This window comes from Cetorhinus maximus, unplaced genomic scaffold (genome assembly GCF_964194155.1).
Source record: "Cetorhinus maximus unplaced genomic scaffold, sCetMax3.hap1.1 HAP1_SCAFFOLD_1297, whole genome shotgun sequence".
In the NCBI taxonomy this organism is placed as follows: Eukaryota; Metazoa; Chordata; class Chondrichthyes; order Lamniformes; family Cetorhinidae; genus Cetorhinus; species Cetorhinus maximus.
The window spans coordinates 8,982-23,388 of NW_027597238.1; the positions used below are offsets into that span (position 1 = coordinate 8,982).

The window sequence follows — 14,407 nt, forward strand, 5'->3', positions numbered from 1 at the left end:
ACTGGGAAACGTTAACCCTGTTTCTCTCTCACTCTCTCCCTCCGCAGACGCTGCCAGGCCCTTTCTCTGCTCTTTTGTCTCAGGCCTCCAGCCGCTGCAGGATTTTGCTGTTCTCCGATTGGTGAATGCCGGCAGTCAGTCATGGCCCACCGCTGGCCGATTGGCTGGCCGGTAATGTGGGCGGGAACAAGCCGTGGATTGACTTGAGCTGCCCAGGGTCAGCGCGTCGGGTCTTCTGATTGGCTTTCGTCCCTGCCCGCCCCGCCCCGTGATTGGATGGATTTGGATTGGATGTCGAAGGCGGGCTGTTGCGCGTTGATTGGTCAGATGGGCCGTGGCTTTTATGATTGGCTGTGGGTGCCGGAGTGGGCGGGGGAGGAGGAGGAGGAGGCGGAAGTTCGGCTGTTGACTGGCTGCGGGTGGTGGGCGGGTGTGCCGCTGTTGATTGGCCGCGTTGGCTCAGAACGTCTTTGATTGGATGCCAGGACCGTCTGTGTGTGTTGTGGGTGGTGGTTGGCCGAGGTTGCGGAGTGGCTGATGGTGAGGGCGGGCGACCGGCCACTGATTGGCTGCGGACGGAGAGCGTGTGTGGATTGGCTGCGGGTGTGGGAGGGAGACAGGTCACTGATTGGCTGCAGACGGAGAGCGAGTGTGGATTGGCTGCGGGTGCGAGACCGGCCACTGATTGGCTGCGGACGGAGCGCGAGTGTAGATTGGCTGCGGGTGAGGGTGGGAGGCAGGCCACTGATTGGCTGCGGACGGAAAACTGGATGGAGATTGGCTGAGGCGGGCGGGCGGGATTTTTGATTGGCCGCTGTGGGCGGTCGCTGATTGGCCGTTTCGGGGACCGGCGAGGAGGCGGCGGCGGCGGCCGGGAGTCGGAGTCGGAATCGGAATCTCAGCCTCAGTGTCGGGGGTGATGGCGGAGCCGGGGTATCGGCCTGTGTCGCGCCGGGACTCCCGCTCCCTGGCCGGTTACAAACACGCCTGTCATGTCATGTTGTACGCGGCGGAGCCCGGCAAACTCTTCGGGAAAATACCCCTCAGATACGCGCTGCTGGTGGGTAAATACCCCGGGGGGGGGGGGGGGTAAATACCCCGGGGGGGGGGGGGGGGTAAATACCCCGGGGGGGGGGGGGGGGTAAATACCCCAGGAGGGGGAGGGTGTGGGTAAATACCCCAGGAGAGGTAATGGGGTAAATACCCTGAGAGAGTGGGGGTGGTGAGGGTGTAAATAACCCGGGAGAGGGGGGTGCGGGTGTGAACACCCTGGGAGGGGGGGTGGGGTGGAGGTGTGAACACCCCGGGAAGAGGGTGGGTAAAAACTAGGGTTAGGGGGGTAAACTGCAGAGAACGGCTGCAGAATCCTGAGGTGCAGAGGGATCTGGGCGTTCTGGTGCATGACTCACAAGAAGTTAGTACACAGGTACAGCCAGTAATTCAGAAGGCTAATGGGATGATGCTATCCTTCATTACGAGAGGGATTGAACATAAAAGTAAGGATGTAATGCTTCAGTTATACAGGGCGTTGGAGAGACTACATCTCGAATACTGTGTGCAGTTTTATCGCCTTATTTAATTGGAGGCGGTTCAGAGGAGGTTTACTAGATTGATACCTGGAATGAGTGGGTTGTCTTGTGAGGAAAGGTTGGACAGACTGGGCTTGTTTCCACTGGAGTTTAGAAGAGTGAGGGGGTGATTGGATTGAACTATATAAGATCCTGAACGGCCTGGACAAGGTGGACGTGGAAAGGATGTTTCCTCCTGTGGGTGAGTCCAGAACTAGGGGGGGGGGGCACTGTTTTAAAATTTGGGGTCGCCCTTTTAGGACAGGGATGAGGAGAAACTGTTTCTCTCTGAGGGTTGTGCGACTTTGGAACTCTCTGCCTCAGGAGGCGCTGGAGGTGGGGGTCACTGAATATTTTTAAGGCCGAGGTAGATAGATTCTTGTTAGGCATAAGGGAATCAAAGGCTATCAGCGGGAGGGTAGATGGGAAAGAGGAATTCGAAACACAAACAGATCAGCCACGATCTTATTGAATGGCGGAGCAGGCTCGAGGGGCCGAATGGCCTCCTCCTGCTCCTATTTCTTATGTTTGTAAACACCCGGGCGAGGGATTAAATAACTGGGATGGAGTAAATACCCAGGGGAAGGGGTAAATACCTGAGATAGGTGCTAATTACCGAGGGGAAGGGGTAAATACTTGTGGGAGGGGGTTTAATAGCCTGGTAAAAAGGTAGCTACCAGTGATGGGGGCTCAATACCTGCAGGAGGGGGGTAAATACCCCAGGGAGGGCCTTAATACCCAGGGGGAGGTGGGTAAATATCCAGGATAGGGAGTAAATTGATGGGGAAGGGGTGTAAAGACCTGGAATGGGGATAATTACCCAAGAGAGGGGCCTAAATACCCCAGGGACAGGGGGGTGGGGGGCCGGGTAAATACATGTGCGAGAAGGGAGTGAAAACCTGGGGGTGGGTGAATATCTAAGGATGGGCTGAGGGGTCTATACATCTGGGGGAGGGGGGATATACCCAGGGCAGGAGGGTTACACCATCGGCGTTGTGGGGTGGGGAGAGGTGGAAGATATATCACGAGGGGAAGGTACATATCTGGGTGAAGGGGTAAATACTCAGGGGAGGGGGTAGATACTTGGGAGGAGGGGGGGTGGTGCAGGGGAAAGAGGGGTAAATACCTGGGCGTGGGGCAAAAAACCCAGGATGGGGGTAAATACCCGGGAATGGGGCATAAAACCCAGAGGCTTGGGTTAAATTCCTGGGGCTTGGGTTAAATTCCTGGGGCTTGGGTTAAATTCCTGGGGCAGGGGGTAAATTCCTGGGGCAGGGGGTAAATTCCTGGGGCAGGGGGTAAATTCCTGGGGCAGGGGGGTAAATACCCTGAGGAAAGCTACAAGACTAGAGGGAATTACCTGAGGGTCGGGCTAAATACTGGGGACAAAGTGGTAAGTAGCCAGGGGGTGGGGAGGGGAATACTCGGGACAAGGTGAGAGGAGGGGAGAGGGTAAATACTGGGAAAGGGGGTATATACCCAGGTGTGATGCCAAGCAAGGGTATGGATGATCTTGGGGCAGTCAGTAAGTACCGAGGGTGGGGGCGGAGGTGGGAAACACCGACAGTGCGGGTGACATTGGGTGAGAGTAAATCCTTTGGGGGTGGGGATAAATAGAGAGGGTGGGGGTGGATGCTGAGGGCAGTGCAGGGGCATTTCCAAGAGGTGGGATCAGGCCGCTCATGGGCTTCAGACCCCGGAGCTGAACGACGGCAGAATTTCGGGGTTTATTCATAGCCGCCTCTCCCGAACACCAGTAATGTCTGTCTCCCTGCTTTCCCCACATTCCCCCCCCCAGATGCAGATGCGCTTTGATGGGAAGATCGGATTCCCCGGAGGCTTTGTGGACCTACGCGACGGCTCCCTGGAGGATGGTTTGAACCGGGAGCTGTCGGAGGAGCTGGGCTGCGACCCCAAGTGGCTGCGCATCGTCGAGGCTGACTACGCCAGCTCCCACGCCACCGAGGCGCTGCTGCAGAAGGTGGTGGCGCACTTCTACACCAAGAAGGTCTCGCTGGACGAGCTGCGGAAGGTGGAGCTCTCCGCCGTGCAGGCCAAGGACCACGGATGCGAGGTAACAGAAAAAACATACAGCCACTGACTCCCCTTCACACCGGGCCTTAAAACACGTGTACGCATCCCCGGGGTGATTCACAGGAGCGCAGGCACTGAGCCAGCAGGCGGAGACAGCAGGGACAGGCCAACAAACACTTGGTCAAAGGGATTTGTGCCTGAAACAAGGGGAGGCGGAGAGGTTGAGGGAGGGAATTCCAGAGCTTAGGCCCTCCCACCCCACCCCAAGGCAGCTGAAGGCCCGGCCGCCAATGGTGGAGCGATGGGAATCGGGGGATGGTCAAGAGGCCGAGGCCGGAATTGGAGTAGCGCAGAGATCTCGGAGGGTTAGAGGAGGTAACAGAGATAGGGATGGTTGTAGGGGCTGGAGGAGGTTACAGAGATAAGGAGGGTTGTAGGGGCTGGAGGAGGTTACAGAGATAGGGAGGGGTGTAGGGGCTGGAGGAGGTAACAGATAGGAAGGGTTGTAGGGGCTGGAGGAGGTTACAGAGATAGGGAGGGTTGTAGGGGCTGGAGGAGGTTACAGAGATAGGGACGGTTGTAGGGGCTAGAGGAGGTTACAGAGATAGGGGTGTAGGTGCTGGAGGAGGTTACAGAGATAGGGAGGGTTGTAGGGGCTGGAGGAGGTAACAGAGATAGGGAGGGTTGTAGGGGCTGGAGGAGGTTACAGAGATAGGGAGGGTTGTAGGGACTGGAGGAGGTTACAGAGATAGGGAGGGTTGTAGGGACTGGAGGAGGTTACAGAGATAGGGAGGGTTGTAGGGGCTGGAGGAGGTTACAGAGATAGGGAGGGTTGTAGGGGCTGGAGGAGGTTACAGAGATAGGGACGGTTGTAGGGGCTAGAGGAGGTTACAGAGATAGGGAGGGGTGTAGGGGCTGGAGGAGGTTACAGAGGTAAGAAGGGGTGTAGGGATAGGAGGAGGTTACAGAGACAAGGAGGGGTGTAGGGATAGGAGGAGATTATAGAGATAGGGAGGGTTGTAGGGGCTGAAGGAGGCTACAGAGAAAGGGAGGGTTGTAGGGGCTGGAGGAGGTTACAGAGAGAGGGAGGGGTGTAGGGTCTGGAGGAGGTTACAGAGATGGGGAAGGTCGTAGTGGCTGGAGGAGGTTACAGAGAGCGGGAGGGTTGTAGGGGCTGGAGGAGGTTACAGAGATAGGGAGGGTTGTATGGGCTTGAGGAGTTTACGAGATAGGGAGGGTTGTAGGGGCTGGAGGAGGTTACAGAGATCGGGAGGGTTGTAGGGACTGGAGGAGGTTACAGAGATAGGGAGGGGTGTAGGGCTGGAGGAGGTTACAGAGATGGGGAGGGTTGTAGGGGCTGGAGGAGGTTACAGAGATAGGGAGGGGTGTAGGGGCTGGTGGAGGTTACAGAGATAGGGAGGGTTGTTGGGGCTGGAGGAGGTTACAGAGATAGGGAGGGTTGTAGGGGCTGGAGGAGGTTACAGAGATAGGGAGGGGTGTAGGAGCTGGTGGAGGTTACAGAGATAGGGTGGGTTGTTGGGGCTGGAGGAGATTACAGAGATAGGGCTGTAGGGATAGAAGGAGGTTACAGAGATAGGGAGGGGTGTAGGGGCTGGTGGAGGTTACAGAGATAGGGTGGGTTGTTGGGGCTGGAGGAGATTACAGAGAGGGCTGTAGGGATAGAAGGAGGTTACAGAGATAGGGAGGGGTGTAGTGATTGCAGGAGGGGCAGTGTTACTGAGCTAGAAGTAATTTCTGTTCGGAAGGAAGCTAATGTTGTTGGGGTGGGCTGTGCAGTCTGGTTGTGTTGTGTTGTTTAGACATGGGACTGAGGCCGTCGACCCCAGTTCTCGCACTCTGAGCTCCCTCTCCCCCCGGCTCTTATTCTCTAATCCTCTGTCAGACTCTCGACTCCGAGCACAAACAACGACTCTCCCGTAGGGGTCACTGGACACTGATAAACCACATTGACCTCAGTTCAGTGCGGAGGGACTGGAGGAGCCGGGATTGTTCCCCTTCAGAGCGGAGAAGGTTAAGGGGGAGATTGAATTGAGGCGTTCAGAATCACGATGGGGGGGTTTGGATCGAGTGAATAAGGAGAAACTGTTTCCACTGGCGGGAGGGTCGGTAACCAGAGGGACACAGATTGAAGAGAATGGGTAAAAGATCCAGAGGGGGAGGGTGGGGGGAGAGGAGGAGAATGTTTTTGACCCAGCGAGTTGTTGTGATCTGGGCAGGCGCTTCCTGAAAGGGCGGTGGAAGCAGATTGGTAGGTAACAGGTGAACGTGAAGTGTTGGCACTGCACAGGGACGGGGCAGGGGTGCACAATTCATGGAATCGCCCTTTCCAAGAGCTGGCACAGGCCGGATGGGCCGCATGGCCTCCTGAGCTGAAACCGGCAGAAGGCGGGGCTGGTTTTACACTCACACACACGAAGGGCTGAGCCCCCTCTGTAAGCCCCCTCACCACCCTCCCACATCCCCCATCCTCAGCCTGTTCAGTGACTTGAATCATCTGTAGGTTTCTAATATATTCAGTGGAAACAATATTCAGCCAGCTGGCTGGGAGAGCAGGAGAGAGGTGTCGTCAGGTGATTCACACTGCAGCTCTGTTAGTCACATGACTCACACTGCAGCACATTTGAGTCACCGGGGATTAAAGGAAAGTTTAAATCCGATCTACAGCAAAGCTGCAAACCACCACACGCAGCCAGGGACGCAACAGACAACGGTGCTCTGAGTACCATCATTATTCAGTTCATTCTCGGGTTCTGGGTGTCACTGCCAAGACCGGCATTGATTACCCATCCCGAGCTCCCCCATGAGACGTGGGAGCAGAAATTAGGCCATTCGGCCCATCGAGTCTGCTCCACCATTCAATCATGGCTGATCAGTTTCTCAACCCCCATTCTCCCGCCTTCTCCCCATAACCTTTGATCCCCCTTACCAACCAAGAACCTATCTATCTTGGTCTTAAATACACTCAATGACCTGGCCTCCACAGCCTTCTGTGGCAATGAATTCCATAGATTCACCACTCTCTGGCTAAAGAAGTTTCTCCTCATCTCTGTTCTGAAAGGTCTTCCCTTTACTCTGAGGCTGTGCCCTCGGGTCCTAGTCTCTCCTACTAATGGAAACATCTTCCCCACGTCCACTCTATCCAGGCCTTTCAGTATTCTGTAAGTTTCAATCAGATCCCCCCCTCATCCTTCTAAACTCCATCGAGTATAGACCCAGAGTCCTCAAACGTTCCTCATATGTTAAGCCTTTCATTCCTGGGATCGTTCTCGTGAACCTCCTCTGGACCCTCTCCAGGGCCAGCACATCCTTCCTGAGATACGGGGCCCAAAATTGCTCACAATATTCTAAATGTGGTCTGACCAGAGCCTTATAAAGCCTCAGCAGCACATCCCTGCATTTATATTCTAGTCCTCTCGAAATAAATGCCAACGTTGCATTTGCCTTCCTAACTACTGACTCAACCTGCAAATTAACCTTAAGAGAATCCTGGACTAGGACTCCCAAGTCCCTTTGCACTCCAGATTTCTGAGTTCTCTCTCCATTTAGAAAATAGTCTATGCCTCTATTCTTCCTACCAAAGTGCATGACCTCACACTTCCCCACGTTGTATTCCATCTGCCACTTCTTTGCCCATTCTCCTAACCTGTCCAAATCCTTCTGCAGCCTCCCCGCCTCCTCAATACTACCTGTCCCTCCACCTATCTTTGTATCATCTGCAAACTTAGCCAGGATGCCCTCAGTTCCTTCATCTAGACCATTAATGTATAAAGTGAAAAGTTGTGGTCCCAACACTGACCCCTGCGGAACTCCACTAGTCACTGGCCGCCATCCTGAGAAGGACCCCCTTATCCCCACTCTCTGCCTCCTGCCAGACAGCCAATCTTCTATCCATGCTAGTACCTTGCCTCTAACACCATGGGCTCTTATCTTACTGAGCAGCCTCCTGTGCGGCACCTTGTCAAAGGCCTTCTGGAAGTCCAAGTAGATAACATCCATTGGCTCTCCTTTGTCTAACCTACTCGTTACCTCCTCAAAGAATTCTAACAGATTTGTCAGGCATGACCTCCCCTCGATGAAACCATGCTGACTTTGCCCGATTTTACCATGCACTTCCAAGTATTCTGAAATCTCATCCTTAATAATGGACTCTAAAATCTTACCAACGACCGAGGTCAGGCTAATCGGCCTGTAATTTCCCGTCTTTTGCCTCACTCCCTTCTTAAACAGGGGGGGTTACATTAGCGATTTTCCAGTCCTCTGGGACCCTCCCTGACTCCAGTGATTCCTGAAAGATCACCACTAACGCCTCCACTATCTCTTCAGCTATCTCCTTCAGAACTCTAGGGTGTAATCCATCTGGTCCAGGTGATTTATCCACCTTCAGACCTTTCAGTTTTCTTAGCACCTTCTCCTTGGTAATGGCCACCATACTCACCTCTGCCCCCCCGACTCTCTTGAACTTTGGGGATGTCACTCGTGTCTTCCACTGTGAAGACTGACGCAAAGTACCTATTCAGTTCCTCCGCCATTTCTTTGTTCCCCACTACTACTTCTCCAGCGTCATTTTCCAGCGGCCCAATGTCCACTTTTGCCTCTCTCTTACCCTTTATATATCTAAAAAAAAACTCTTGCAATCTTCTTTTATATTACTGGCTAGTTTACCCTCATATTTAATCTTCTCCCTCCTTATTTCTTTTTTAGTTGTCCTCTGTTGGTCTTTGTAAGCTTCCCAATCCCCTGGTTTCCCACTGCTCTTCGCCGCATTGTATGCTTTCTCTTTAGCTTTTATGCTGTCCCTGATTTCCCTTGTCAGCCATGGTTGCCTCGTCCTCCCTTTAGTATGATTCTTCTTCCAAGGGATGAATTTTTGCTGTGTCTCCCAAATTACTCCCAGAAACTCCTGCCATTGCTGTTCCACTGTCTTTCCTGCTAGGCTCATCTCCCAGTCAATTCTGGCCAGCTCCTCCCTCATGCCTCTGTAGTTGTCTTTATTCAACTGTAATACCGTTACATCTGATTCCAGCTTTTTCCTCTCAAATTGCAGGGTAAATTCTATCATATTATGGTCACTTCCTCCTAAGGGTTCCTTCACCTTAAGCTCCCTTATCAAATCTCCCTCATCACTAAATCTAGAATTGCCTGTTCCCTAGTGCGCTCCACCACAAGCTGCTCCAAAAAGCCATTTCGTAGACATTCCACAAATTCCTTTTCTTGGGATCCACTACCAACCTGATTTTCCCAGTCCACCTGCATATTGAAATCCCCCATGATCACTGTAACCTTGCCTTTCTTACACACCTTTTCTATCTCCTGGTGTATCTTGTGCCCCACATCCTGACAACTGTTCAGAGGCCTGTACATAACTCCCATTATGGTTTTTTTTACCTTTGCAGTTCCTCAACTCTACCCACACAGATTCTACATCATCTGACCCTACGTCGTTTCTTGCTATCGATTTAATTTCATTTCTTACTAACAAAGCAACCCCACCCCCTCTGCCAACCTGCCTATCTTGTCGATAGGATGTATATCCTTGGATATTTAGCTCCCAGTCCTGATCCCCTTGCAGCCATGTCTCCGTGATGCCCACCACATCATACCTGCCAATTTCAATCTGCGCCACAAGCTCATTTACCTTATTTCGTATACTGCGTGCATTCAGATACAACACCTTCAGTCCTGTATCTCCCGTCCCCTTTCTCATTGTCGTCCCTTTATCTGATGTGCTTGAAGTTAGATTCCTAGCCCTTTCCAAACACTCTGTCCTATTTTGTGTTCTGGAGACTTTTAATAGCCTCTCCTGGGCTCTCCTTTTCAGTTTTTTCATAATTTTCCATGAAGTTGAATCCACCCCCTCACACGCTAACCTGCTGCTTTGTTTCCCATTAGTCATACTTCTTGGAGTTTTACCCTTCCCTCCACCGCCCACTTTCTAGTTTAAAGTCCTGTTGACCACCCTATTTACCCTTTTCGCTAGAACATTGGTCCCAGATCGGTTCAGGTGGAGACCGTCCCAACAGTACAGATCCCTCCTGTTCCAATACTGATGCCAGTGCCCCACGAAATGGAACCCCTCTTTCCCACACCACTCCTTTAGCCACGTGTTTACTTCCCTTATTCTCGCGTCCCTATGCCAATTTGCACGTGGCTCGGGTAGTAATCCGGAGATTATAACCCTTGAGGACCTGTTCTTTAATTTAGTTCCTAGTTCCTGATAATCCCCAAACAGGTCCTCTTTCCTAGTCTTAGCTATGTTATTTGTCCCGACGTGGACCACAACAACTGGATCCTCCCCCTCCCTCTCCAACATCCTTTCAAGCCGGTCAGAGATGTCCCTCACCCTGGCACCGGGCAGGCAACATACCATGCGGGACTCTCGATCCTGCTTACAAAGGAAGCGATCAATTCCCCTAATTATAGAATCCCCTACAACTACCACTTGTCTTTTTGCTCCCCCCTCTTGAATGGCCTCCTGTGCCACGGTGCCGTGGTCAGCTGGCTCATCCTCCTTACAGCCCTCTTCGTCATCCACACAGGGAGCAAGTACCTCGTACCTGTTGGACAAGGTCAAGAGCTGAGGCTCCTCTGTTCCTGAACACAGGATCCCTCTACCTGCCTCACTCGCAGTCACACCCTGCTGACCCTGACCACTGACCGGGCTTGAGGTAATTAATCTACCGGGTGTGACCGCCTCCTGGTACAAAGCATCCAGGTAACTCTCCCCCTCCCGGATGTGCCGCAGCGTCCGGAGCTTGGACTCCAGCTCATCAATTCTGAGCCAGAGTTCCTCCAGCAACCAACACTTGCTGCAGATGTGGTCACTGCGGCTCACAGTGGGATCTGCCAGTTCCCACATCATACAGCTACAGCACATCACCTGCCCAGCCATCTCCACTTAGATAATTCATTTATTAATTAGCTTTGCAGTGTGTTTTTTTTTTCAAAGTTGGTGCAGATTTCCTACCAACCAATCAGGTCACAGCTTTCCTGTGACTTTACTTTTTCAGTTTTGGCTTCAGTTATTCTGTGCCCCGAGGTCACTGCTCCGGTGCTCCTTCTTCCGAGTCTGCTCCCTAGAGACAAGGCCGCGAATCCCCGAGGTAAGCTAAATTTATACTTACTGCTCCGGTGCTCCTCCCTCCGAGTCTGCTCCCACTCACCAATCAGCTGCTTTTTCTTTAAAATCCACTTTCAGAAGGCAGGTCTGGTGCACTCCTGAAGGCACTGCCCCTTCCTCTTTTTTTTTAGGCTTGAGGAGGAGGGAGGGATGGAAACACTACAGCAATGTAATGTTTGGGGCTATTCCGTTCTTTGACAGTGGGTCCTCCTTGATTCCCTCCTGAGTCGTGGTGTCTGCGGTGACTTCTCCCAGAATGCTTCAGTCACTTCTCACCAGCGCCCTCTGTTGGATGCCCTTCCTCCTGTTGAGTGCAAGAGTCCTTCTGCTCGATTCCCTCCTGAGTCGCGGTGGCTGCGATGACTTCTCCCAGAATGCTTCAGTCACTTCTCACCAGCGCCCTCTGTTGGACCCCTGTTAGAAGGTGGTGGTGAGCTGCAGCCTTGAACCACTTGAACAGCTTCCCATGACAAAGACTTGCACCTCATAATGCAGGCTGACAATCCCAGTGCAGTGCTGAGGGAGCGCTGCACTGTCGGAGGGTCAGTGCTGAGGGAGCGCTGCACTGTCGGAGGGTCAGTACTGATGGGGTGCTGCACTGTTGGAGAGTCAGTGCTGAGGGAGTGCTGCATTGTGCAGGGTCAGTACTGAGGGGGTGCTGCACTGTCGGAGGGTCAGTACCAAGGGAGTGCCGCACTGTTGAAGGGTCAGTACTGAGGGGGTGCTTCACTGTCGGAAGGTCAGTACTGAGGGAGTACTGCACTGTTGGAGGGTCAATGCTAAGGGAGCGCCGCACTGTCGGAGGGTCAGTGCTGAGGGAGCGCTGCACTGTCGGAGGGTCAGTGCTGAGGGAGCGCCGCACTGTCGGAGGGTCAGTGCTGAGGGAGCGCCGCACTGTCGGAGGGTCAGTGCTGAGGGAGCGCCGCACTGTCGGAGGGTCAGTGCTGAGGGAGCGCCGCACTGTCGGAGGGTCAGTGCTGAGGGAGCGCCGCACTGTGGGAGGGTCAGTGCTGAGGGAGCGCCGCACTGTCGGAGGGTCAGTGCTGAGGGAGCGCCGCACTGTCGGAGGGTCAGTGCTGAGGGAGCGCCGCACTGTCGGAGGGTCAGTGCTGAGGGAGCGCCGCACTGTCGGAGGGTCAGTGCTGAGGGAGCGCCGCACTGTCGGAGGGTCAGTGCTGAGGGAGCGCCGCACTGTCGGAGGGTCAGTGCTGAGGGAGCGCCGCACTGTCGGAGGGTCAGTGCTGAGGGAGCGCCGCACTGTCGGAGGGTCAGTGCTGAGGGAGCGCCGCACTGTCGGAGGGTCAGTGCTGAGGGAGCGCCGCACTGTGGGAGGGTCAGTGCTGAGGGAGCGCCGCACTGTCGGAGGGTCAGTGCTGAGGGAGCGCCGCACTGTCGGAGGGTCAGTGCTGAGGGAGCGCCGCACTGTCGGAGGGTCAGTGCTGAGGGAGCGCCGCACTGTCGGAGGGTCAGTGCTGAGGGAGCGCCGCACTGTTGGAGGTGCTGTCATTCAGGGTGAGGCGTTAAACCGAGGCCCCGCCTGCCCCCCTCAGATGGGTGTAATAGATCCCATGGCCACTATTGGAAGACGAGCGGGGCTGGGTGGGGTGGTGGGGGTGCTGGGCTGGTCTCGCTGTGTGGGGGCCAATATTTATCGGTCAGCCTGCGCCACTAAAGCAGATCAACTAGTCATTCGCACATGATTTGCTGTTCACAGGCTGGGGCTGCAGTCTGTCCCTACATTACAGCACTGACCCCTCTTTACAAAATTGCCTGGGATCGGCTGTGAAATGCTCTGGGAAGTCGTGAGGTGTGAGTGGCACCGCAGAACGGTAACTCCCTTTGCTTCATTCACAGCAGCCTGCCTTTACCACCCAAACACATAGCTGTGTTTTTAACCTGCCTGGCCGCTCGGTGCGTCTGTCTCTCTCTCTCTCTCTCTCTCTGGGGCCCATGTTTCACTGTCAAACAAACAGTACGAACTGGAAATAGCTGGGATACGAGCACGTTGTGGGTGTGAGGATACCCCAGACCAGCGATCGCGACAGTGCGATCTGCCCTGTGTCTGCGCGTCCCCAGTTTTTGTGCCCTGTGCTGTTTGCTATGGACCTCCTGTGTCGGGGAATCCATTGGGGGATCCTGGCTTCTCTCTGTGCTGAAGATCAGTGAAGCGGCCATGCCTCTCTCACCCTCCCCCACCCACCCCCAAATTCATTCTCGCCTCCTTCCCTCCTGTCTTCACTTCCTGCAGCTCTATTGCTCTGAACCACCAGCACAGAAATAGGCCATTCGGCCCATCTGCTCCGTGCTGGTCTATCTGCTCCACATGAGCCTCTTCATCTCCCCCTACCCCCCCATACCCTTCTATCCCTTTCCCCCTCGTGTGTTTATCCAGCTCCCCCACCTTAAACACATCGACACGATTCACCTCGACCACTCCCTGTGGGAGCGAGTTCCACATTCTCCCCCCGATCTCTGGGTAAAGACGTTTCTCCTGAATTCCTCCCCCCGCCCTTGATTGGATTCATTAGTGACTGTTTTATATCGATGGCCCCCCCCCTAGTTCTGGTCTCCCCTCCTCCCCCACAAGTGGAAACATCTTCTCTACGTCGACCCTATCGAAACCCCCTCCATCATATTAAAGAGCTCGATCAGGTCACCCCCCCCTCAGCCTCCTCTTTTCTAGAGACCAGAGCCCCGGCCTGTTCAATCTTTGCTTATAGCTTCTCCTCAGCTGTGGGGGGGAGGCAGGGATGTGTAGCAAGCAGGGGATATGCTTCATGTAGCCATGGCATGCCTGTGTCCCGCTGTGCCCAGGGTATCCTCCTGGAGGCATCCCTCAACGCTTTCTCCTTTCTTGACTGTGCCCACAGGTAATGGGGATTCTCCGGGTCCCCCTGTACACACTGCGCGACGGATTCGGAGGACTCCCGGCCTTCCTGACCAACACCTTCATCGGGAATGCCAAGGACCAGCTGGTCGACGCCCTACGGACCCTGAAGCTGCTGAGCGAGGCTGAGCTCCAGGCAGCGATTAGCGCCAGTCGGGTCGGCTAGGGACCGGGGCTGGGGCTGCTTCACCCAGGAAATCCCCCCAAACAAAAACCCTCAACTGGCGGGAGGGGAGGGCCGAGGGAGCTCGCTCACTGTACGGTCAGAGTGCAACCTGTCTGCATGTCTTATAAACCAGCCACTTGAGCAATGTTCCTCATGCCTTTGATTCATGTCTGTCACGCGTTCGACCCCACACCAACACTCAACACATACACACTCTCTCTCTCTCACACACACTCTCTCTCTCTCTCTCTCTCACACACACACTTTCTCTCTCTCTCACAAACACATGCACACGCTCTCTCTCTCTCTCACACACTCTCCCTTCCTCTCTCACACACACACTCTCACAAACACACTCACACACACACTCTCTCTCTCTCACACACACTCTCTCTCTCTCTCTCTCTCTCTCACACACACACACGCTCTCTCTCACAAACACATGCACACGCTCTCTCTCTCACACTCCCTTTCTCTCTCTCACACACACTCTCTCACAAACACACACACACACGCACACTCTCTCTCTCTCTCACGCACACTCTCTCAAACAGATGCACACTTTCTCTCACACACACTCTCTCACACACACGCACGCGCTCTCTCTCACACAC

At 54.3% G+C, this 14,407-nt stretch overlaps 1 protein-coding gene across 1 annotated transcript; it reads left to right on the forward strand.

Annotated features, from left to right (window-relative positions):
- Positions 1 to 854: 854 nt before the first annotated feature.
- LOC144676023 (U8 snoRNA-decapping enzyme) lies at positions 855 to 13,942 on the forward strand. The gene is made up of 3 exons (XM_078536545.1): positions 855 to 1,060; positions 3,367 to 3,642; positions 13,611 to 13,942. Exons 1-3 carry the CDS (start codon positions 920 to 922, stop codon positions 13,791 to 13,793), a joined length of 600 nt encoding a protein of 199 aa, XP_078392671.1. The 5' UTR covers positions 855 to 919; the 3' UTR covers positions 13,794 to 13,942.
- Positions 13,943 to 14,407: the final 465 nt, after the last annotated feature.

Coding starts and splice junctions, on each gene's coding strand:
- LOC144676023 (XM_078536545.1), top strand. CDS start 920: ATGGCGGAGCCGGGGTATCGGCCTGTGTCGCGCCGGGACTCCCGCTCC. Junction 1,061..3,366: donor CCCTCAGATACGCGCTGCTG/GTGGGTAAATAC, acceptor TCCCCCCCCCAG/ATGCAGATGCGCTTTGATGG. Junction 3,643..13,610: donor CCAAGGACCACGGATGCGAG/GTAACAGAAAAA, acceptor CTGTGCCCACAG/GTAATGGGGATTCTCCGGGT.